Source organism: Pelodiscus sinensis, chromosome 21, assembly GCF_049634645.1.
Source record: "Pelodiscus sinensis isolate JC-2024 chromosome 21, ASM4963464v1, whole genome shotgun sequence".
Taxonomy (NCBI): Eukaryota; Metazoa; Chordata; order Testudines; family Trionychidae; genus Pelodiscus; species Pelodiscus sinensis.
In genome coordinates, this window is record NC_134731.1 from 24,639,867 (window position 1) to 24,663,805 (window position 23,939).

At 45.3% G+C, this 23,939-nt stretch overlaps 2 protein-coding genes across 2 annotated transcripts in view; one reads left to right on the forward strand and one right to left on the reverse strand.

Moving 5' to 3' along the window:
* Window positions 1-1,935: 1,935 nt before the first annotated feature.
* Window positions 1,936-19,334, reverse strand: EIF4H (eukaryotic translation initiation factor 4H). The gene is made up of 7 exons (XM_075904312.1): window positions 19,179-19,334; window positions 10,915-11,099; window positions 9,692-9,756; window positions 9,480-9,579; window positions 7,669-7,734; window positions 4,107-4,265; window positions 1,936-3,955 (listed from the first exon to the last, which is right to left on the reverse strand). Exons 1-7 carry the CDS (start codon window positions 19,232-19,234, stop codon window positions 3,819-3,821), a joined length of 768 nt encoding a protein of 255 aa, XP_075760427.1. The 5' UTR covers window positions 19,235-19,334; the 3' UTR covers window positions 1,936-3,818.
* Window positions 19,335-23,103: 3,769 nt separating this feature from the next.
* Window positions 23,104-23,939, forward strand: part of MYBBP1A (MYB binding protein 1a) — an 81,306-nt gene continuing 80,470 nt past the window's right edge. Inside the window, exon 1 of the mRNA XM_075904314.1 lies at window positions 23,104-23,607. Within this exon, the coding sequence (XP_075760429.1) occupies window positions 23,449-23,607 (159 nt within the window). The 5' untranslated portion in view covers window positions 23,104-23,448. The remainder of the gene's footprint in view (window positions 23,608-23,939) is intronic.

A 23,939-nucleotide genomic window follows, 5' to 3' on the forward strand; every position in this document is an offset into this window, starting at 1 on the left:
CTACCAAGCATTTATAAATCTCAACTACCCACCCAGAGAAACAAAAAAGCAAATTGAAAGAGCCAGACGAATACCTAGAAACCATCTACTTCAAGACAGACCCAAGAAAACCAACAATAGAACACCACTTGTCATCACCTACAACCCCCAACTTAAACCTGTCCAACACATTATCAAGAAACTACAGCCTATATTGGAACAGGATACCATACTCAAAGAGGCTCTGGGAGACAGACCCATAGTCTCCTATAGACAACCACCTAACCTCAAGATGATTCTTACCAACCACCACAGGACATACCACACTAATACCAACCCTGGTACCTTCCCTTGCAACAAACCCCGTTGCCAGCTTTGTCCACATATTCATTCTGCTGATACCATTATTGGACCTAACCAAGTGAGTTATAAGATCAAGAACACATATTCCTGCGCATCCAGAAATATAATCTACGCTATCATGTGCCGAAAGTGTCCGTCTGCTATGTACATTGGACAAACATCTCAGACACTTCGCCAAAGGATTAATGCCCACAAAACAGATATTAGACAAGATCACAAAGAGAAAACAGTTTCTTGCCACTTTAACCAGAAAGGACACTCTCTAAATGACTTAGCCACCTGCATTCTGCTACAAAGACCTTTTACATCTGCACTTGAAAGGGAATCCTCTGAACTGTCATTCATGTTAAAATTCGACACTTACCAACAAGGACTTAACAAGTCTTTGAACTTTCTCACCCATTATCAAGACAGTTTCCCCAATTATCACCTGTAATACCATTAACTCACAAACATCCCACTCTCCCTACCTTTAATATCAGCAATTCACAGACACTTACCTTCCTTCCTCCCCCTTCCCACCCCCCCGCATCCTCCTTCTGTTCTGCAATGTGATTTGTCCTTTTCATATTTGTTCATTTTTTTAAATTGTATCCTTTGGTATATATGGTTGTGACTACTTTCTTCCACTATTTGATCTGAGGAAGTGGGTCTGGCCCACGAAAGCTCATCATCTAATAAACCATCTTGTTAGTCTTTAAAGTGCTACATTGTCCTGCATTTTGTCACAAACAAGCAGTACAGTAAATCTTAGTTTTCACATGTACTAAGAACTGCAATTCCTATTGTGAGTCTCAGTTATGCTACTAGGATTCTCAAAACCGTGTGTGTTTCATGCTTCCCACTTTCTGAAGATATGGATTTGAAATGCTCCTGAATTTTTAATCAGTCCCTAAGAGAAACTATGGCAGTCATGTTTGAACAATACCCCCATAAAAACAGGCATGTACATTTTTCATTTTAACAGACAAGTTACAAAATAGACTTCTTTACGAGGAAGTCATCACACTGAAGACTGATAAGCTTATGAGCTATTCTTGCCCAACCACTTATTTCACTGCAGAGAGAAAAATCTCTCCCACTGGAGTTCTGACAAGTATGAGAAGATCCTTGTGGCTTATCAGATAAGAATTCTAGAAGTCCATAGATCTGGCCACCTTAAGGCTGTTAACTTGTTTAATTTTAGTAAAATGCTCTACAAGAGAAACAGAACTAAATTAAACCAAGAAACATCCAACTTTTAGAACTGCAGCTCTCATTTCTGCATCCACCTAGCAGCCTTTACTTCCTTCGCCAACAGGAGAATTCAGCCTAAGTCAGAGAGAAAAAACTAGGATTGTTCTATTCAAATTCAAACGTAAACAAATATTGTTACTGTATTTACAATCAGTTTTATGCCATTTAAAATGCTCACAATGCTTTATTAAATGAGACTACCTCAACATGTTCCTTTGCTATTGTCAGATACACCCATTCTGCATGCACATCTAATGTGACAGTTTCCCTAATACATGGACAGACCACAACTTTAGAATTAATGCAATGTTGCAGAGGGCTAAAAACCAGTGGATTCAAATAAAGATGAGCATTAAATATTATGTAATGTTTTCTTTTATTTAAAAGATCATCACAAAATACCATATTCATAAATTTACTTTCTGTTATGAAGCAGAATGTGTTAAGTGTTTGGAATTCCTTTTTTACATTTAAAAGTCAACTTTATTGAGAAGTGAGATTATATGGGAGTTTTTTGTTCTTAAAATCTTTTCCACATTGAAGATGCAAATAGGTCGTTGGCTATTATTGGTTTGGAATACAACCACACAAATGCATGTCTTTGTCTTAAATTAAGTATTAGTGTTAGACAAATGGTTCTTATCTCAGAAGCAGATTAAGTGACAGGCAGAAGGAAGGAAAGAAGGATAGTTCTGTAAATGGCTGAGAGACTGATGTTACAAAGTAACAGTATGAAAAAAATCCAGTACAACCCATGCTTCCTCGGCTCTTGGCCTCTTGCAGGTACTCTGGTAAGCTGGTTGTGTCATACCTGAAAATGCTCAGCAGTGGTGTTTGGGACCCAAGAGTTCTTTTCATGCACTGGGTAATAAGTCTCCTCTTAATATTACTTAGAATGTTACCGCTCAAAGTTTCTATAACACTGCCGCTATTCAATATGTCCTTCCCCACTCTCGCCCATCAAAATCTTTCAGGTTCAAAGAGGTACACTATTACTATCTGTTTAAAGATACCATTTACCTGAATCTATACATTACAAAGCAGAATTTATTGAATGAAATGATGGCAAAGAAATTAAATCTGTTCATTTTAGAGATTAACCTCTCAACTCTGCACCAATGGGCAAAGATTTGTAGGGGCTGAAGGTAAAGAGTGGCAAATTATACACTCCTTAAACAAAACAAAAATAAAAAAGTCAACTTTATTTGTAGAAACGTCATTTAAAAATTTACCAACCATGTAAAACTCAAGAGAAATAATAAGCAGAAAGAGCCAGTCAGTAGTAATGTGCTAGAACAGACACAGCTTTATAGCACCAATCTGCAAGTTCAAGTGTGTAGCATTATATCATTGGGGAATTAAGTAGACAGCACATTGCAAAACCTAAAGGCAGATGCCTCTTTCCATCTAGTATGCCTACCGAAAGAAAAGCATTACTTGTTCGTGTAGACTGAGCCACAATGGATTGGTGAAATCAATTACTAGGTACCGCCAGACTCATGAATTACCTCTTGCACTATTGCACAGGTACTTCATTAGAGATCTTTTTTCTCTTTTATTTCTATCTGTTTAGAAGTGCTATTTCCCCTTCGCATGGGACAGGAGGACAATCGAATTCATTTTCTTAGACATAGGGAGCTCTGCTGTTGAATATGGTAATCTTATTATTCACTGTTGCATATCATACTTAATTCTACATTGTCAGGGCTGTACAGCTTACTGATGCTGTTCAACTTGCCAGGACTCTTCAGTTTAGCCTCTTTAGAGCCACAGCAATACAGAACAAAACATGCAGGGTCAGAAAAGGAACACTGAGGACATCAAAAGAAAATGATATAGAGCAATAATGAAGTCTAACCTGTGCTTCTAAAGTAAAACAAACCCAGAAGAGAGAAAGTGAAGCAGCACCTTTGTCCAGAGAGGATGCCACAATGGTGGAAGCTGCCACTGATTTACCTGCTGGAAACAGTGTGCTGCTTGGAAGGAAAAGCAGAAGAGGGAAAACTTAGCACAAAGCAGGCACTAGATACAGCGAAGCCAAGAACGTACTAAAAACCACTTGTTAACAGCTGACATGCATTCACAAGCTCTGTGTTTTCGGTTTCAAAGAGGACAAGCATCAGATGGCAGGAATGGTAACTGCAGGGTAGACGTTCCAGCAGAGCTAGTCACTCTGTGCTGTCTTGCTTATACTCCTGCCCGCCCTCAGCCCCTCCACTCCCACTCCCTCAGCCCCAAGCTCATTCTTGCTCTTTTCCTGTTTCCTCTCGGGGCTTGGCTCCACCAAAGATAGCAGAGTTAGGATTGGCTACTTGATTGAGGGGAGTAGCAACTGTTCGAGGTTTGAGCTGAAGTCGGGGCCGCTGTGCTCTTTCCTCTGGAAAAAGAATATTGAAAGATGTGAGACACCAAATGCAGAGAAACCATTCTGAAATGTTCAGCTATTTTACATGCATCGCTTCTGCAGAGCAAAGGCTAAGGTTTTGTTTTACTGGAGATACTTAGTAAAAAATATACACGTTGTCCACCTTCTGTTGGTTCTCTGAAGTCCATGGAAACGCCACGAATGGGAGGTCCATCTCTAAAGCGGCCAGTCCCACCACCCGCCATTGGGGGTGCGCCTGTTCGACGATCTCCAGGACGTGTTCCTCTACCCCGACCTCCCAAGAAGTCATCATCTTTGAAGCCTGAAAGAAGAAGAGGTTGAGTTTTGAGAGCCTATTTCTCATTTTTGTTATACCTTCAAATTTATCAAGGATGAACCGATTGCTGTGTAACTATTACTGCTGTTAGTACAAATACTGCAATGTGATTTTATGAAAGACAATTTAGCTGTCATTAAGAATCAAAGATCACTCTGCAGATAGCCAAAACTAATTTTAGAAAAAACCCAAAACTTCCACTTGTGTGGGCAGAATGATCATGCGGCTGTCCTGAGCCAAGAGGCCATTTAATTCATGTAGATATGTATAATCTGGAACAAGGACTGAAAAAAAAACAAAAAAAAAAAAAACACACCACTGCATAGAGCAGGGACTGCAACCTTTTGAAGCATGAGATCACTTTTTGAATTTAAATGCAATCCAAGATCTACCTCAAATATAAATATGCTTGCCCTACCTCCTTCCCACCCCTTCTCCAAGGCCCCGCCCCAGCTCTCTCCATCCTCCCTCTCTTTCCCATCCTCCCTCACTTTCATCAGGCTGGGGCAGAGCGTTGGGGTGCAGGCTCTGGTCTTGGATTAACGGATCTGGATTGTGGGAGGGTCTCTGAGCTGAGCTTGGGGCAGGCAGTTGGGATGTAGGAGGGGGTTCTAGGTGCAGGCTCTGGGACGGCGTTTGGATGCAGGGCTTGGGGTGTAGGAGGGGGCTCATGACTGGGGTAGGAGTTTGGGATGTGGGCTCCAGCTGGGCTCTGCTAGCGGCTCCTGGTTGGTGGTGCAGTGGGGCTAAGGCAGGCTCACCTCTGCCCTGGGCTTGGACCACTCCCTAAAGCAGCCAGCAAACTCCATCCCAAGTCCTGTTGTGTCCCCTCTCTGCTTTGTGGAGAAAGGATACAGAGTGGGAGGGGGCACCTTGACATCAGCATCCCATCCCTCCTTTCCCTCCTCTGCCCTGCACAGAAAGCAGGAGGCTCGCTAGGGGGAGGGTCAGCTCCAAGGCAAAGGGCAGAAGATGAGCAGCAGTCGGGGAAGGGGTAGCTGAACTGCCAGCACTTGATAGCCTCTTGGCCAAACCAGTCAGGATCACCTGTCAGACGCTCCAAGATCAACGGGTAGATCCCAATGTACTGGTTGGTGACCCCGGTGTAGACCTAACACAAGCCTCCCATTTAGAAGTACTTTGACCTTAGCCACAGAAGTGGAGACAGCTTTTGCATGGAATTATGTACAAATTGTGTACGAGAAACGAAGGAATGAGGGAGCAGAGAAACATGTATTTAATACTATGAAAGAGAAGCCAAACAGTAATCTATTGATAGTGTGACTAACTACATGTCTCTGATGACAAAGTTCAAGAATCTAATAAAGTAGCATCTTCCTTGTGTAATACAGAAATGGGGGTGGGGGATCTCATTGAAGATTTAACGTACCACCCAGTGACTTTTATATGAAAAGGGAAAACTGCAGTAGTACCGGGGGAAGGAACTGGGGGCAGGAGATGAGAAAATTTGCCACAATACCAATAGGGCATTCCTTTTCTCAGATTCACCAGGAATTAGAGCATTTATCTCAGACTAAGTGTACCGTGAAGCATATCAACAGATCGCCCACATGTTGCCTGGAATTAAAAGCTGTCTTGCTCCTATTTTTAAATCTCTTGTATTAGAATGATAGATTATGCCCCTTCATCAATGCAGAAGCAACAGATGAAGCTTAGTTGTAGACCAATGTAGTGCCCCAAGATACAGGCTCTGTAACAACTAACAGTGACAGTTTTTAATGACTCAAATATTTGGGTGCAGAGAAGAGTATCATTTAAACTGTAGTAAATGAATTGCTGCATTATGAAATGTTTAGATCTCAGACTTGCTGTGCTTTTCTTTCAGGTCAGCTTTTGCAAGTAGTGCAAGTCTTTATAAGTAAACTGTATTTCATTAATAGGCTAACTTCCAATTGGTTGATTGTGCTATCAGTGAATGGTCATCCATCCAACATCCATATTGAGGCACTTGGATGAGAGGAAAGTGATTAGGAATAGTCAGCATGGATTCACAAAGGGCAAGTCGTGCCTGACCAATCTGATTAGCTTCTATGATGAGGTAACTGGCTCAGTGGACATGGGGAAGTCAGTGGATGTTATATACCTTGACTTTAGCAAGGCTTTTGATACGGTCTCCCACAATATTCTTGCCAGCAAGTTAAGGGATTGTGGATTGGATAAATGGACGGTAAGATGGATAGAAAGATGGCTAGAAGGCCGGGCCCAGCGAGTAGTGATCAATGGCTCGATGTCAGGATGGCGGTCGGTTTCTAGTGGAGTGCCCCAAGGTTCGGTTCTAGGACTGGTTTTGTTCAATATCTTTATTAATGACCTGGATGAGGGGATGGATTGCACCCTCAGCAAGTTTGTGGATGACACTAAGCTGGGGGGAGAGGTAGATACACTTAAGGGCAGAGATAGGGTACAGAATGACTTAGACAAATTGGAGGATTGGGCCACAAGAAATCTGATGAGGTTCAACAAGGACAAGCGTAGAGTCCTGCACTTGGGACGGAAGAATCCCAAGCATAGTTACAAGCTGGGGACCAACCGGTTAAGTAGTAGTTCTGCAGAAAAGGACCTGGGGGTTACAGTGGATGAGAAGCTAGATATGAGTCAACAGTGTGCCCTTGTAGCCAAGAAGGCTAATGGCATATTAGGTTGCATTAAGAGGAGCATTGCCAGCAGATCCAGAGATGTCATCATTCCCCTTTATTCGGCTTTGGTGAGGCTAGATCTGGAGTATTGTGTCCAGTTGTGGGCCCCCCACTACAAAAAGGATGTGGACGCATTGGAGAGGGTCCAGCGGAAGGCAACCAAAATGATTAGGGGGCTGGAGCACATGACCTATGAGGAGAGGCTGAGGGACTTGGGTCTGTTTAGTCTGCAGAAGCGAAGAGTGAGGGGGGATTTGATAGCAGCCTTCAACTTCCTGAAGGGAGGTTCCAAAGAGGATAGAGGGGGGCTGTTCTCAATAGTGACAGATGGCAGAACAAGGAGCAATGGTCTCAAGTTGTGGTGGGAGAGGTCCAGGTTGGATATTAGGAAAAACTATTTCACTAGGAGGGTGGTGAAGCACTGGAATGGGTTACCTAGGGAAGTAGTGGAGTCTCCATCCCTAGAGGTGTTTAAGTCTCGGCTTGACAAAGCCCTGGCCGGGTTGATTTAGTTGGAATTGGTCCTGTCTAGAGCAGGGGGCTGGAGTTGATCATCTTCTGAGGTCTCTTCCAGTTCTATGATCCTATGAATGTTACCCTCAGGAACTAGTACTATTAGGAGCAGTGAGTTAGTTATTAGTGTGCATGTCCATTCAATTCCAAGCAGTGACTTGCAACTGTCCATTTTTCAATGCAACTTTGCCCCACCAGAAAAATATAAATCGTGATACCAGAACCGAAGTCATCTCTAGGTTCCCATCCACCACCTCTTGACTCCCGAGGACCTCCTCCCATTCCTAAAAAGAAAAAAAAAAAAAAAACATGTCACAACTGTCAGCTCTAAAGTAATGCAAGACAATGATTACTGGGAAATATATACTGCCAAATTAATCTGGTGCAAAACCCTTGTTCATCTGAATAATGTCACAATGCTGCCTCTACTCCCACAAATACACACAAAAACAGTTTCTGAAGTGCGAGTTTTCAAACTGAACTAAGGAAGAGCTGATGACATAGCCTCTAAAGCAGGCATGTCAAACTTGAAGCCTACGGAGGGCCGCACAAATGATGGTTTGACCAAAAAAGAAAAAATTTGTCAAGCAAGCGCGCGCGCGCACACACGCACGCACGCACGCACAAATGCATTTTAGGTGCCAGGCAGAAGGCACCCATACAGGATGCCTGGCAACCCTAGGGTCACCAAAAACAATAGACTTTGTTGGAAAGTTATAGTTATTTATTATAGATTACGGTTTAGGTATATTTTATAATATTACAATAATTTGGTGTGTAAAATTGTTATTTGCTCATATTAAATAATTTTAAAATTAATTTTACATAATTTTTAATTTAAACAAATTTAAGGTACTTTTAAATTTTGTATAGGATATACAACTTGTTTTGTTGAAATAAAAACAAGTATAGACGATGGTTAATCAAATAGAACAGGCTTCTGTGAAAATTTCAGATACTTTGTAAGTTTGAGATTTTGCATAAAGATATAATTCATGCAATTGCAAAAAATTGACATTGATATAAAATTAATATACATTTTGTGATTTTATTTGGGAATAAATAAAAAATCAAAATATTAACAAAATAACCCCTTCTCCCCCAGAGCCAGGCATTCCCACACCCCCATTATAACCCAATCCCCCTCCGCTCCCCCAGAGCCAGTCCCCACAACCTAATGTCTCCTCTCTCCTGCAGAGCCAGGCACCCCCAACCTACTGCCTTGGCCAGAGCCAGGCACTCCCAGCCTCTCCCCCGCCCCCAACTTAATACCTGGGTCCCAGAGTTAACATTGCTGCCTGAGGCGCTAGGGTGGCGTAAGCACAGTGGCCAGCTGTGAGCCTGCTGGAGCGCCCAGCACAGAGCACCCAGCTGGCTGGGAGCGCATGCGCAGAGCAGCCCGGCCGGCTGTGAGCAGGCACTCGGCCACGTGCTTCAAACAGCTAGTGGGCCTCACTTCAATCTTTTATAAAAATGTAGTGGGAGCTGCAAAAAATTTCGATCGGGCCGCATGCGGCCCACCAAACACCAGTTTGACATGCCTGCTCTAAAGCAAAATCACCATGTAGAAAGGTTGAAGATACACTCCCTTAGAAATCCAACTAAGAGACTTTGGTGAAAAGGAAGTAAGAACTCAGATTTATCACAGCATATTTGAGGAATGTCATATTAAGCCTATTGTTTTTCATTAATTTAGCTTGCTCACCTTTTGTCCTATGAGAAAGCACAGAAGACAAGACAGCTGCACCAATTATTATGGTTTTGACTTCATTTCCTGGGCCTTGAGTGACAATGCATACAGCTCTTGCTGAAGTATGGAGTTTATTTACTCCTCTATGCAACTAACAAGCAACAATTACAGGGCTAAATGGAAATGAGTCATTTCTACTTTATATGTAATCTGAATGGAAAATTTATCCATATACCTGCTCTTCAGATGTCAGGTAGTTTTCACCTTACATGGTCATTATACAGCTATAACCAAATGGTAACACATTTATAAAATGTCATCTAAGTAAGAGAAAATTACCTCTGTCATCAGGCCCAGCACCTTTTCTGAAGCCAAATCCACCTTTGTCTTGTTTTCTGCCCTCAGCTATGTCCACTCGGAGTGCTCGGTCATTCAAAAGCTATTGAAAAGAAGAGGGGAAAATGCTTGAAGTATTTGCCAAACAGGATTGCAAAGAATTCTAACATTCTGCTGATCTTTACATTTAAGAACATAAATGGAGTTATACTTACTGCACCATCGTATGTCAAGGCTTCCTTAAGTGATTCCACCTCATCAAATTCTACATAACAAAATCCTATAAGAAAAATTAGAAATCAATAAAAGAGCTTCAAGAAGTGGCAACACACATCAATATCTAGAAAAAAAGAAGAGCTGGGATATGAAGAGTAATTCTGCTGTATGTAACAGACAGCATGCCCATGTCAGACTACTTTCTTTTAATTTTGTAGATTATTATAGATTAAGTTTACTCTCTCAGATTTTACAATTAAGGAGAAAGCTTCCAACCAGATCAATGAGTAACAATTAATTGTTCCAAAGTTTTCCAAGACTGACTATAGCATCTGTTGGACTGAAATAGTGATATTTTAAATGCCAAAATAACACTTATCTAATTCATTTTAACACTGCTTTAACACTACCATTCTGCTTGCTGCTCTTGTTTTTGAAATCCTCTGCTTCCTAGAGTTACAACATCTTCCTGCTCCAAACATTCGATTATACAGACTACTGATGCTGGCAGATGCTGAGAGAAATAGATGCCAATATCTTACAGGGGTGCCAGATTATTTTCTTTTAAACTGGCTGCCTTCAAGAAACGCAATCCCCTTCTGCAGTTTATCCTTTTCTTGTAGTAATGAGTTGATACTAGAGATGTAAAAATTAAAAAACTCACTGTGTAACACAGTTAAATACTCTGCAGGCTGCTGCCGGCCCCACAGTTAAGCAGTTAAAATCTTACATCCCTTGCTGAAATCATGCAAGTTTTCCTAGAAGCTAGAAACTGAGTTGATAATAAGGACTGAGGATCAGTAGAATTTGTCTCAGTGTCAGGTTACTTAAAAATTGCAGAAGTCTCAGTTCTGTTCTCAGAAGACTAAATTGCAGAAATGATTAAAAATTTGCAAGGTGAATCCATGAGAATAATCTGAAGTCCCTTATGCTGGGCAGCAGAAATATTTAGTCTTCTAGGCATATATTACAGTTTTCTGCAAATGAAGTCCATGTCTTTCTCAGTTACCCATTTGGGAGAGGTCAATGCTGTTTGTGTTCATCTGATTCATGTTCACATGTCAGATGCTAATGGATCCACAGAAAGTCATCAGCATACATGAAGAAATTCATTCAAATTTGTCAGATTTTAAAAATAGGATTTAGAACCCTCAAAGATCAAGTATCTGAGCAAACCTAATGAGTGGCTATGTAGGAAAAAAAAAATCATACAAGTGCCCACCTTTAAATTTGTCTGTTTCTTTATCTCTGACTAGTCGCACACTCTTTACACTGAGATCCTTAAAGATTGCATCTATGTCTCCTTGAACAGTGTTGAAGGGTAGATTTCCCACATATGCAGTAAAAGGGGGTTCTGTTGGCAGCTCTTTCTGTCTACGAGAACCAGGGCCAGGACCACCACGAGACCTAACGAGAAACTCAGAATTACAACTCTGATAGTTGGACAACTTCCAGGGTACTCAAGTAGTAACAGTCACAGTCTAAATGTTGATTGAATTGTAGTATTTAGTCACAGAGATGAACCCAGCTCTTAGCATCTTTAAGTTCTTCAGTCTTTATGGTCTTGGCTTTGTTTTAAAAACAGTTTAAGGTTATTTTTCAAACATCAGAACAATATGCTCCTGTGATATCACAAGCACCTGCTGCTGTCAAAAGAAAATTAAATACTCAAATGAATACTTAATACTCAAGAAAAGTCAAGCAATGGTTAAAAACTGAGGGGACACACTGCATCTTTGATTATAGCAAATTGTCTCTGTACTGTCTCATACAAAATTTTGAATATAGACTGCAGTTAAAACTTAACTCAGAATGTGATTTTCAAAGACATGTCACTCTCTTAGGCATTCCATCAACAGATGCGAGTACACGGCTCCCTTATGCCCCTTTAAAAATCCCAACCTTCCCAACCAACAGACTAATTCAATTACTAACCTATCTTTTCTAAATAATTGAAATGTAGACTATTAACTCCAGTATGTTACTGGATTAACCTGTACCAGTGTAAAGTCTCCCTTTGCACTGGTGCAGCTCATTTACATGGGACTGCACTGTGTGCAGTTACTCTAGTCTACTTTTTCTTAACAGACAGGAATGGAAAAACATCCATTAAAACTACCTGCAAGGCAACAATTTTAATATCAGGTTATTAGAAAACAAATTTTCCTACAAAGCTGTTGAGAACTTGGCCCTACTGAACTTTTTGTTAAGTCAACTGCCAGAGGCTAGGATAAAAAGCCATATTAATGTGAACTAGGGATGTTAGAAATTGTTTCTTTTACTAATTGTGTAACCGCAACAATTCTTAGCGGTTTTACAGTTACTAAAATGCTCCCCCCACCCCAGGGGCAAGGCTGGCAGTCCGTGCGCTCCCAGCTCCAGGACCCACTCCCAGGGAACTCCCTGCTATCCCCTGCTGCTGCCTCTATCAGAAGCAGCAGGCGGGAGCTGGTTTTTAAACTGGCTCTGTGCACAGACAGGCTTCCACCTGCCATCTTGCGCTGCTGTCTCTATTGGAAGCAGCAGCGTGGGGTGGCAGGTAATTCCTTTGCGTGCTCTTCATTTAAAGCTTGAACTGATAGGCTAGAACTGAGCCAACCTGCCAGTCCGAGTTTTAAATGTAGAGCACAAAGTGGAGAGGTGGTGGCAGCGGTGCTGTGGTTAATTGGGACTGTTAACTGACGAGCAATTGCTAATTAATTAAATGGTTTACCAAATAGCTAACAACCCTAATGTGAATAGGTAACTGGTTACTTGGGAGTAGCCTCTGCCAGTTAACCAATTAAATGGTATTTTACATACCTAATTACAAGTGTACTCTGCAATCTGTCAAATAACTCACTGAGATCTTAAACAGGGCTCATTTCAGGCTGCAGCATAGTGGCCTAAAAGTGAAATATCAAAATTTGTGATCTCTGCCTAGAAAACAACAAGTAGAATTGTTATAGTATTTAATTAAGACAATAGTTATTGCAGGGGAAAGCTACAGATGAAGGAAGACTCAATAGCACAGAGATTACTCAAAACTTCTCTGTACCAAAGAAAGCAGTGTTAGAGACTACAAAATGATCCATCTCACTGTAGGACGAAATGAAAGCCAAACCGCCCTGGCCATTCCCATATTTGCAGCGAACAGAATTCGTTTGGGAAAGAGGGGAAAGGAAAAGGGAACAAAGAATGCTAGAGTTTTAAACGGTGTTCTCAATTTACTGAGATTCAGGATTTCCAAAGTAATTTGATATTACTGTAATCTATTTCAATATTGTTTATATACCATTCCTGAAACAGGAACACATTACAATTTAAATTAAAATACGAACCAGTAGCGTTCCAGCAGTGTTCTTTCTACCTTTGCATCAAGTTACCCAATACTTTTAAATGGGCTTTTTGATTAATCTTGTTGACTACACTCACTCTCCCGTTTTGCTGCCTCTGTATCAGAGGCAGAGAGGAAGGGGGAGAGGGGAGAGGAGCGAGAATCGGTGCCTGTGAGAAGCTGGCTTTAAGCAGGCTGCCCATGAGTATTGGATCCACTGATAGAGAAGCAGCAGTACAAAGGGTGAGGGGGATAGGCTGGAGCTCATATGCACCGGATGCTGGCTTTCAAGCAGTCTTCCCCTGCGTGCCTGCTCCACAGACCTGCCTGTCTCCCCTTGTTGCCTCCTACAGAGGCAGCGAGGTGAAGTGGGGGCAGACAGGAGCCAGTGCCTGGGGGAGCTGGCTTAAAAGCTGGATTCCCCCCCAGTCAGTTCGCAGGGGATCCAAGTGCCCCGTGGATAGAGGTTGCTGCCTGAGAGCAGGTTTTTAAACTGGCTTCCCTGGCAGAGCAGTTACTGCCTGCAACCCCGATTCAGAGGCAGCAGGGTGGGATGGCAGGAGTGGGGCTGGAGCATACTGGCTGCTGGCCCTGTCCCCAGGACTATCAAAGAGTGGTGTAATGGCTAAGATTTCATGTCATTACACAGCTATTCAATTACATGATATTTAACATCCCTAGCGTCCTTTGCCCAGATGTCTGCTGCTACATCTGTAGTCTGCTTGTCAAACTGGCACTGGCTTCCAGTTGCCAAGTTAGCTTCAGGTTCCCCCTTGATTTCATCTCTATAAATAAAAATGTTTGCACACTGCTGCCCACTCTATTTGAAGCTGGTTGTAATAGAGCTATGCTTATATTGGTTCAACAACTGGAAGTTTGATTTGCCACCTCATTGACCGATTTCACCCTATACAAGTGAACTATGCAAATGAACTAAGGTAGGCTACAAAAGACAGGAGTACTTTACCTCCAACACTTACAACTGGCAAGACCATTAAAACATGGTATCTTTTGCAGGAATTTGTAATAACCTGCTTCCACTAGACTGGAGAGCAGGGATCGGCAAACTTTTCAAACCAAAGAGCCAAACTGCATCAAAATTCAGAACAATCAATCAGCAAAGAGCCATATAAGAATGCCCATTTGCATAAAACGTATTATTGATAAGTGACAGGATGATTAATAATAGCATAAATGAAACATTGTACTCCTAGACTATTTAATGGGACTTCTGCTGCTGTTGGGGTTGCAGTTTGTGGATGCAGGGGGGGTGCAGGAGTCAGGGTTAAGATGCATGAGGGGTTCAGGGCAGGAGGGTGGGGTGCGTGGGAGGTTCAGGAGACAGAGCAGGGAGCGGGAAGTAGAATATGTGGGAGGCCCTGGAGCTGGATACCTTATCTGGGCCAGGGCTGGGCTGCTGCACCAGGGCAACAGTGGCTGGATGAGGGGCCCAACCAGTCGTATTGTGGCTTTTCCTCCTACCTGTGCCACAGTAATAGGGGGGGCCACCACCAGCCCTTCCTGCAGCCAGATGGGGGCTGGACCACAGGGCCTGCTGGCCCCAGGATTGGGGGAGGGGACAAGATGCTGTGCCCAAATGGGGTTGGCCAGGCTGCCATGGCTAGAGCCCAATCCGGGGCACTGTGGCTGGGCTATTGCAGCAATCGTGGAGCCACTGGGGCTGGGCCGTGGGGGTCTGCCCCAGGAGTACGGCGGCTGGGGAGAGACCACAGCAGTCAGATGGGGGCTGGAGCCGGGCCACTATGGCCAGATAGGCTGGTGGCAGCAGATGCCTCTGTTTCACGATCCTGGCTGGGAGCACGCAAGCATCCCCTACAACTTGCCTTTAGCAGGCCCTTTAAACAAGCAGAGTGTTCCAGCCAGCTCTTGCCACAGTGCAGTCAGTTCTTATCAGGGTGCACTGCCTTACTTTCACCTCTGGTTAAAGGTGAAATAGACACACACACAAAAAAGCTCATCATCTAATAAACCATCTTGTTAGTCTTTAAAGTGCTACATTGTCCTGCATTTTGCTTCAAAAAAGAGAGAGACCATCTTGACAAGTAATTATGCATTTTTTAAATTAAAATGAAAAATTAATTCAAAATTTTAAGAGTTGCATATGTTTTGGGAATGACAGAACAGCCATACTTGGTTCCGTCCTAAGCCATATTTGACTCAAGGAGCCATAGGTTGTGACCCCTGAAGTAGAGACTACCATCATGCCATGATTGGACACTACAGTTTATTTAACTGTACTGCAGTAGAATCTAGATTTCTCAGTCATGGACAAAAATCCCATTGCTCTAAGCTCTGAACAAAGTAAAAAGTTCCTGCCTCAAAACATACAATCTAAGCATAAGATAAGAGACACTACAGGGCGCCCCTGTATACATCGATTCCGCACTAAAGTCACTGACTCTTTGAAGAACTGATGCATTATAAGTCCTCCCATTCCCTGCTCTTATATCACACAAAAAACCCCAAATCCCAATTTGTGCAAATGGAAGTCAGCAGGACAAAAATTCTCTACTTTATATCTTTTCACTGTACACCCACATTTTTTGGAATACCCCATGGATGTGTAGTGGGGATACCCTGTAGATAGATGCAACTGAAAAGGGACAGAACACAGGAAACAGTAAAAAAAAATACTAGTCACCATTAGGGATGTTAGCTTCTAACATTTAACCAATAAGCCTGGGCTTATCAATTAATCCTAATGACTACACACATTCCCCATGCCTGCCTCTGTGTGTGGGAGGAGGGTGGGGGAGAGGAAAAGAAGAGAAGAGAAGAAGCTGGTGTCTGTGAGGAGCCAGTTTTTAAGCCAGCTCCCCATGAACACTAGATCTTGCAGAGCTGCCCCCTTTAGACTCCCCCCCGCCCCAACTGCTGCTTCTGATGGAGAGGCAGCAGCACGGAGAATAAGGTGGGCAGGCAGGAAGCCAGTATGCACAGGCTTTTGAGCCACCTACCTGTGCATATCAGCTCCCATGGAGCTGCCTGCTCCCTCACACTGGTGCCTCTCTATCAGTCAGCAGCACAAGTGGCGGGTGGGGGCTCACCGTAGAGGCTGCTCCATGGGATGCCAGCTCCCCTCCCAGACAGAGGCAGCAGCATGGGGGTGGCAGAGGGCTCCCCATGAGTGGGGCTGGGAATGCACTGGCTGCCAGCCTTCCCCCAATGACTACTGAATAATCATGTAACTGTTAAGATTTGGTGCCATTACATGATTATTCAGCTAAACAATATCTAACATCCTTAGTCACCATGACAGGGAGTGGTCTCAGAATGCCAGCTGTCTACCTGTACTGATGAAAGTAAAATGTCAGAAGGATTTGCATTATGAAATAATTTTACCATCTAATACTCTGGGCTCGCTGAACCGCGGCGAGCCCCGCTCGCCAGCCGCGCTGTCTGGTGACCTGCGCATGCACAGATCGCCCAAACCTGGCTCTTCTGGGTTACAATCTACTTGCCACGGGCGAGTAGATTGTATTATTTGTCGAGCCCTGCTAATACTTTATTCTCAAGAATCAGGTTTTAGATCTCTGTTTTGTCTTAGGTGAACATTTCTCTCCTAAATTAGTGGTTCTCAAAACTATATGATCACCCCCCGTTCTTTGTGTCTAATATTTTATGCCCTCACCATGTTATACAAGTATATGTACACACTAGGGATGTTAGCAAGTTGTGAACTGGAGTATCTACTATGCACTTTCCCCTCCCTTTGCTGCCTCTATGAGAGGCACCAAGGGGGCAGGAAACAGAAGCCTGTGCTGGCGGGAGCCGGCTTCAAAATCCCCTCCCCGCCCCGCTGTTAGTATCAGAGGCAGCAGGGGTGGGATGGGGGAGGATGCTGCAAAGCAGCCTCTGCCCATGGTGGGCTGAGGCTTGCCATGGGCAGAAGCTGCTCTGGCTGCAGCCCCTGACTGTGGGGATCCTAGCAGGTAGCTATCTCCCACCTCACCCCCCCCACAGGGGCTGCGGCCGGAGAAGCCTTTGTTCAGGGCTGGCTGCCGCAAACAGGGGCTGATGGACTCAGTACAAGCCGGGACCGAGCAGTCCCAGCTCCTGCTGGTCTGGGATGCTGAGGCTCTTCATTTTAAACAGTTTTAAAAACATTTTAAACACATTTTAAAGGCTCTGCAGAGCGGTCCTTATTGACTAATTGTATAGTCAATACAAATTGTATCGACTACACGATTAGTCAGATAATCGTAATTTAACATCCCTAACAAACAGGCCTTAAGTTTGAATTGCAAAGAGTAATATGTAACTTCATTTCCATCAAACTTTCATTTCTATTAATTCAATATGTAAGGGAGACTGGAGTAAGGAGGACGGTAACCTGTTATACTCATCCTATTCATGTAGTCAAAGCCTTATGAGTCAGCAGTGACTAAACAGTCATTTTCATTGGGAAACTAGTAAACGCTCTCAATCAGACACAATTAAAGAGATCATGTTTTTCAAGTAGCACAACTATTAAACAAAACTACTAAATTGAGAGTTCAGTGTTTCAGGCAAAAGACTGTGGCTCTATTAAATAAAAGTTAATGTATTATCTCACCCAAAGCTGTATTTACTGATCTGCTAGCTATGTTTTTAACATTTCAGTTTAATGTAAAAATACGTCTAAGCTTTTCTTTGCTTAAAAGGTACTGAGTAAGAATGTTCCTTCCTTTGTTAAACCTAATGTAGATTTTCATTTTTTAGGACAGAAACTTGCCCTACCTCTGGAGAAACAGGATTGCATAGCACTATGTTAATAGTAACATTGTACGTGAATTACTCTTGTGTGTATTATGTGTATCCCTCAAACACTGTGGCTATTCGATTGATATACCAATTCTATTTCAGAAATTTAAAGACTATTTGAAACTTCTGAGAAAGATGAACATTGAAGCTGTTACAACTTCATTTTTATTTCATGAGATTTCTATAGAACCTTCAGATGGTTACCAAGGTTGGCATATTACCTGGTAATAGCAACGTTTGATACAACAAATTCTGAATTTAATTCTAAATCATTGTTAAATAAACTTTAAACCTAACACGGGCTAAGAGGTATAAGCTAATACTGTAAACATTCTTCAAGCGATTTTTGCTTGAGAAACACAACACCACTTGATCCTTCAGGCACAAAATGTAACTTAATTTAAAAAACTTAGATATTCACTCATTTCTAAATAATAAATGCAATGTTTTATTTTGGCTTTCTATTACTACCCTATGCATGGCTTACTATCCAATGCACTAGCACACAGGAACCAGAAACTGAAACTAATCCATTTGTACTGTGCCAAATGACAGACGGGCAAAAAGGAACACAGGTAACTAGTGAAAAGGAATTCTGACATTTCGAAGTGTTTTATTAGAGGGTATTACATTTTATCAATCAAGTTTTATTTTAAAAAAATAAGATAAAAATGCCCCTTACACATAGCTGTGGCCCAACCTAAACACGATACATTTTAATTAATCCTTATGAGCCGAACAGACTGCACAACAGCGGAATAGTAGCTGCTTCCTCCCTGCAGCATTGCAGAAGTCGACTGATGTTAGTCTAAAGGCAATAAAGTCACTTCGTTTCAGACACACTTAAAGAACCCCGTTATCCTTCCGCAGGGTTTGGAGGCGCTGGAGAGACACAGCACAAGGCACTCCCGGGGCGTCAGGCTCCTTCCTGCGGCCGCCTCCTCTTTTAGTGAAGCCACGCGCCTCTCAAGGGCCTGCAGACTCAGCGATCAGATTCCCATCCCTGAAGCCCCCTCTCACCTCAGCAGGCCGCGCACCACAGGGGCGGGCTCCCCCCCCCCCGTGTCCCTTGGAGGGGCTGCAAAGCCGCAGGCGTCACAATGCTCCACCCCGCGGCGTGTCCCCTTAGCTGCAGAGGCATCACAAGACCCTGCTCCCAGCCCCATTTGCCCCCAGCAGCCCCGCCGTCGCACGCGCCCCTCGCCCCGCCTTCCTCGCGCCAGCCCGGCCCGCCAGCGGGCTCTGCCCCCCCCAGTCACAGGCCCTCCCCCCCCAGCCTACCGGACCCCGCGACGTCTGCCCTCCAGCCGGGCCCCCCCCGCGTCTCCTCCCCCCCCGGGAGGCCCCGGCGACCCCCCGCCGGCCGGGGCCCCGCCTCCGCGTGAGCCCCGGCCGCCCGCGCTCACCGGCCGCCGCCGAAGCTGCTGTAGGCCCGGTCGTCATAAGCATCAAAATCCGCCATCGCCGCCTCAGCCTCCTCCCCGTGCGAGCGTGACAGGGCCGCGCCCGCAGGACCCCGCGCCGCTTATATAGGGGGCCCGGCCCGGGGCTGCCCGCGCCGCTGCCTGCGCCAAACTCCCCGCCCTGCCGCGGCTGCCCGCCGGGCTGCCTGTCTAAAAAGTCCCTCACCCGCCCAGCGCTGTTCCCGCGTCTCGGGCAGCACCGTAGGGGCCAACGCAGCCTCCCCCCCCCCCCACCTGGGGTAGCCCCAAAGGAGCCTGTGTAGTCCCCCCCCAGCCTGTGTCAGCAGCATAGGGGCCAATGCAGCCTCCCCCCCACCTGGGGTAGCCCCCCCAGCCTGTGTAGTCCCCCCCCAGCCTGTGTCAGCAGCATAGGGGCCAATGCAGCCTCCTCCCCACCTGGGGTAGCCCCAAAGGAGCCTGTGTAGCCCCCCCAGCCTGTGTCAGCACCGTAGGGGCCAACGCAGCCTCCTCCCCCCCACCTGGGGTAGCCCCACAGGAGCCTGTGTAGCCCCCCCCCCAGCCTGTGTCAGCAGCATAGGGGCCAATGCAGCCTCCTCCCCATCTGGGGTAGCCCCAAAGGAGCCTGTGTAGCCCCCCCAGCCTGTGTCAGCACCATAGGGGCCAACGCAGCCTCCTCCCCATCTGGGGTAGCCCCAAAGGAGCCTGTGTAGCCCCCCCCCCGCCTGTGTCAGCAGCATAGGGGCCAATGCAGCCTCCTCCCCATCTGGGGTAGCCCCAAAGGAGCCTGTGTAGCCCCCCCAGCCTGTGTCAGCACCATAGGGGCCAACGCAGCCTCCTCCCCATCTGGGGTAGCCCCAAAGGAGCCTGTGTAGCCCCCCCCCCGCCTGTGTCAGCAGCATAGGGGCCAATGCAGCCTCCTCCCCATCTGGGGTAGCCCCAAAGGAGCCTGTGTAGCCCCCCCAGCCTGTGTCAGCACCATAGGGGCCAATGCAGCCTCCTCCCCCCCACCTGGGGTAGCCCCAAAGGGGTCAATGTAGCCCCCCCAGCCTGTCAGCACCACAGGGGCCAATGCAGGCAGCCTCCTTCCCTTCCCCCAAACTGTGCCAGACACACAAGGCCCAACGCAGCCTCCTGCCCCCTCCAGCCTGTGTCTGTCTCATAGGGATTAGTGTGTTGCCTCCCCCAATACGCAGGCTGTGTGCACCATCCATGGAGCTCAATGCAGCTAGCTGCTGCTACCCAGCATGCCTGCTTATGGGCCACAGAGCCAGGGTGCTGGGCCCCCTGACTCCAGCTTGTATGCAGACCCATGGGAAGTGTTTACTGTCCTCATCCGCAGGGCTCAGGCTATCATCACAAAATGTATTTATAGCAAGTGCATTGGTGTACTCAATCGGTACTTTTAAAGAAATGCAATCAGGCAGCACAAGGCTCTGGCATTTTGGTTTTGGAAAGAAATTCTGCAATTCATAGAAATGGCGGTGTTTTTTTAGATATAAAAGCAACACAAACACTGCAGCACCCTACTAAATACACAAACTAGAAAATGACCTTTAAAAAGACCCTAACTACTCTCTATTTTTGCCACGCAACCTGAGTGTGATGTAAAAATCAACAGCATAAATTGTGACAAGCATTCGATGTTACAAACGTTTTCACATCTAAAATAATAATAAGATAATCTAAGATAATAACCCAAAGTTAGGACATTTGATTTAAAATAACAAGATTTGAATCCCTCTTAAAATATGAATCTGTTAGAATGCCTTTAAATTCTAGAATGCCTTGCCTAGGTATCACTAACAGCATAACACAAAGTACAGTCTCTTGTCTCTGTGCAGACAGGCGATGAGAAGAAATTTTAAAAGGAAAAATGACACTATACATTTATTGGACAGCTCTTCCTGGTAAATAGCATCTTGGGTGGGAACCTATCCTCATTCTTTGTGGTAATGTTGAGAGGGAAGATAATGGATTCTAGCTGAGAAACTTCCAATATCTTTAAAGATATATCCTCTGCATTATTTATTTATTTATTTTTAAACTGGGCTGCTCTTTGGGGTTTTATTATAGAAGTAGACGACATATTGATTCTTCCACAGTCTGATTGATTGTTGGTATGGTTAATGTCTGACCCAGACAAAATCAGGCTGTCATATTTCAAAAGCATTTGAGAGGCTAGCTTTCTCAATATCCATATCTACACAGCAGCTAGTTTTAGAGAATCTTACTTTCAAATTTAGGTCAGGAGACATGGACTATATTCATAATTGTAATTAATAGAGTCTAAGTCAGGTGCCAATAGGAAGATCCTACAGTGCGTGTGTACTTTTTTCAGATTTTGACACTGGTTGTTCTGCAGAGTTTCATGAAATGGAGAATGTGTAGTTCTAGAAAATTTAAACAATACATTAAATATGTTGATCCTACATCACTGGTTCTTGATTTCCAGTTATCTCCTATGAGTTGCTGGTCCATATGCTTGTGTGAGGCCTCTCATGAATAGCTCATGAATTTAAACAGGACGGATCATTCACCCTAAAAATTATGGGGAAATATGTACATATGGTGATATGGGTGGGCGATTGTGAACAGTGAAGGATGCAAAGGCCCATGAGGAAGAGGGACAAGATAATCACTTGACAGGTTACCCTAAAATGCAGAACCTCCCCAAGTGCGGAGCCAGGGATATCTGCCTATTAATGAGATCTAGATTTTGCATGCGTGAGACAACTTAAATGAAGAGATGTGTGTGCAGGGAAGGTGTTAAAATTAATAATCCATGACATTTTAAGCATTTTCTACTGAAGTGCCCACAGCAAAACCCTACATTTCCCAAGAGAAACTTTAAATGGCTCCTTAAAACATGTCTGTCAATATCTGACACCTAGCCTATCAGTGGATACTTACTGAGCTCAGTTCAAGGCAGTGTTTCACAATTTGGTTTGGCCACGTAACCCTTTTAAACTAGAAGGAATTTTGCAGAACCCCTAATATATAGAACTAAAAAAGCAGACCACAAATAAGTAAGGATAATGATAAACAAATGCTAAACAAGATCATGAGATCAACATTTAGTTCAATTGCACATATTTAAAAACAAAAATCACATATTAATTTTTTTTAAATAATAAAATGTCACTGTAATGGAATTTTCTCACAGAACCCTTATTTTCACTTCGCGGAACCCTGGGGGTCCATGGAACACCATTTGGGAAACACTGGTTTAAGGACATGAGAGTGTTGATTTTTGGATGGGCCCAGGGGAAAAAAACAATAATTTTGCTAAAAAGCAAGAGACTCCATTATTTTCCCACAGCCCTGGCCTGGAGTTGCCAACCCTCCTCCCGGATTGACCTGGCATCTCCAGGAATTAAAGATGAATCTCCCATTAAAGACTGTCATATGATGAGATCTCCAGGAATACAACTAACCCAAACTGGCAACCCTATAGCTGTGTCTACACTGGCCACTTGTTCCAGAAAATCAGCCGCTTTTCCGGAATAACTTGCCAGCTGACTACACTGGCCCCTTGAATTTCCAGAAAAGCACCGACAATCTACTGTAAGAAATCAGCCGCTTTTCCGGAAATACTATGCTGCTCCCGTTCGGGCAAAAGTCCTTTTCCCGGAAAACTGTTCCGTAAAAGGGCCAGTGTAGACAGCACAGTAGTGTTTTCTGCAAAAAAAAGCCCCGATCGCGAAAATGACGATGGGGGGCTTTTTTGCGGAAAAGCGTGTCTAGATTGGCCACGGACGCTTTTCTGGAAAAAGTGCTTTTTTTTCCTGCCAATGTAGATGCGCTTTTTCCGGAAATACTTACAACGGAAAACTTTTTTAAGCATTTCCGGAAAAGGGTGCCAGTGTAGACGTAGCCTATGGGGTCTGGCCAGGTGCGGTGACCGGTGCTCTCTGCTCTGGGGGGGAACATGCAGGAGCTGGGACCAGCTGGCACACGGGAGTGACTTCCCAAAGAGAGGCGAGAGGAGTGAGATGTGAGCTAGGTCCGGGGGGAGCCGCTCTGCTGTGGCGCTGGAGACCTCGCATCCAGCGGGGCAGTTTCCACCGGGACAGCCAACCCCGCCCAGGCCGGGGCAGGCTCCCGCGGAGCCCCGGGAAAGGCCGGGCACGGCCGGGCAGCCCAGGGGCAGCACACGCGGCTGCTGCGAGCCTCCCCCGGAAGAGGCGGACCCGGGGACCCACGTGCGGCTCTGGCTGCGGCGTGGCTGGGGAGCGCTCGGCGGCAGCGCGGTATGGAGGCGGCGCCGGCCCCGGGCCCCGCTGGCCCGCGGGGGACCCTGCAGCAGAACCGGCAGTTCCTGGACTTCTTCTGGGACATCGCCAAGCCCCAGCAGGAGGTGCGCCTGGCGGCCACCGAGAGCCTGCTGCGGTACCTGCGGGCCAGCGAGCAGGTCAGAGCCGGAGGGACTGGGGGGCGCAGAGGGGTGGGGTCCGGAGGACTTGGGGGGCGCAGAGGGGTGGGGTCTCGGTGGGAATGTGAGGGGGTATCCAGAGGACTTGGGGAGTGCAGAGGGGTGGGGTCCGGAGGACTTGGGGGGCGCAGAGGGGTGGGGTCTCGGTGGGAATATGAGGGGGTGTCCAGAGGACTTGGGGAGTGCAGAGGGGTGGGGTCTCGGTGGGAATGTGAGGGGGTATCCAGAGGACTTGGGAGTGCAGAGGGGTGGGGTCCAGAGGACTTGGGGGGCGCAGAGGGGTGGGGTCCGGAGGACTTGCGGGGTACAGA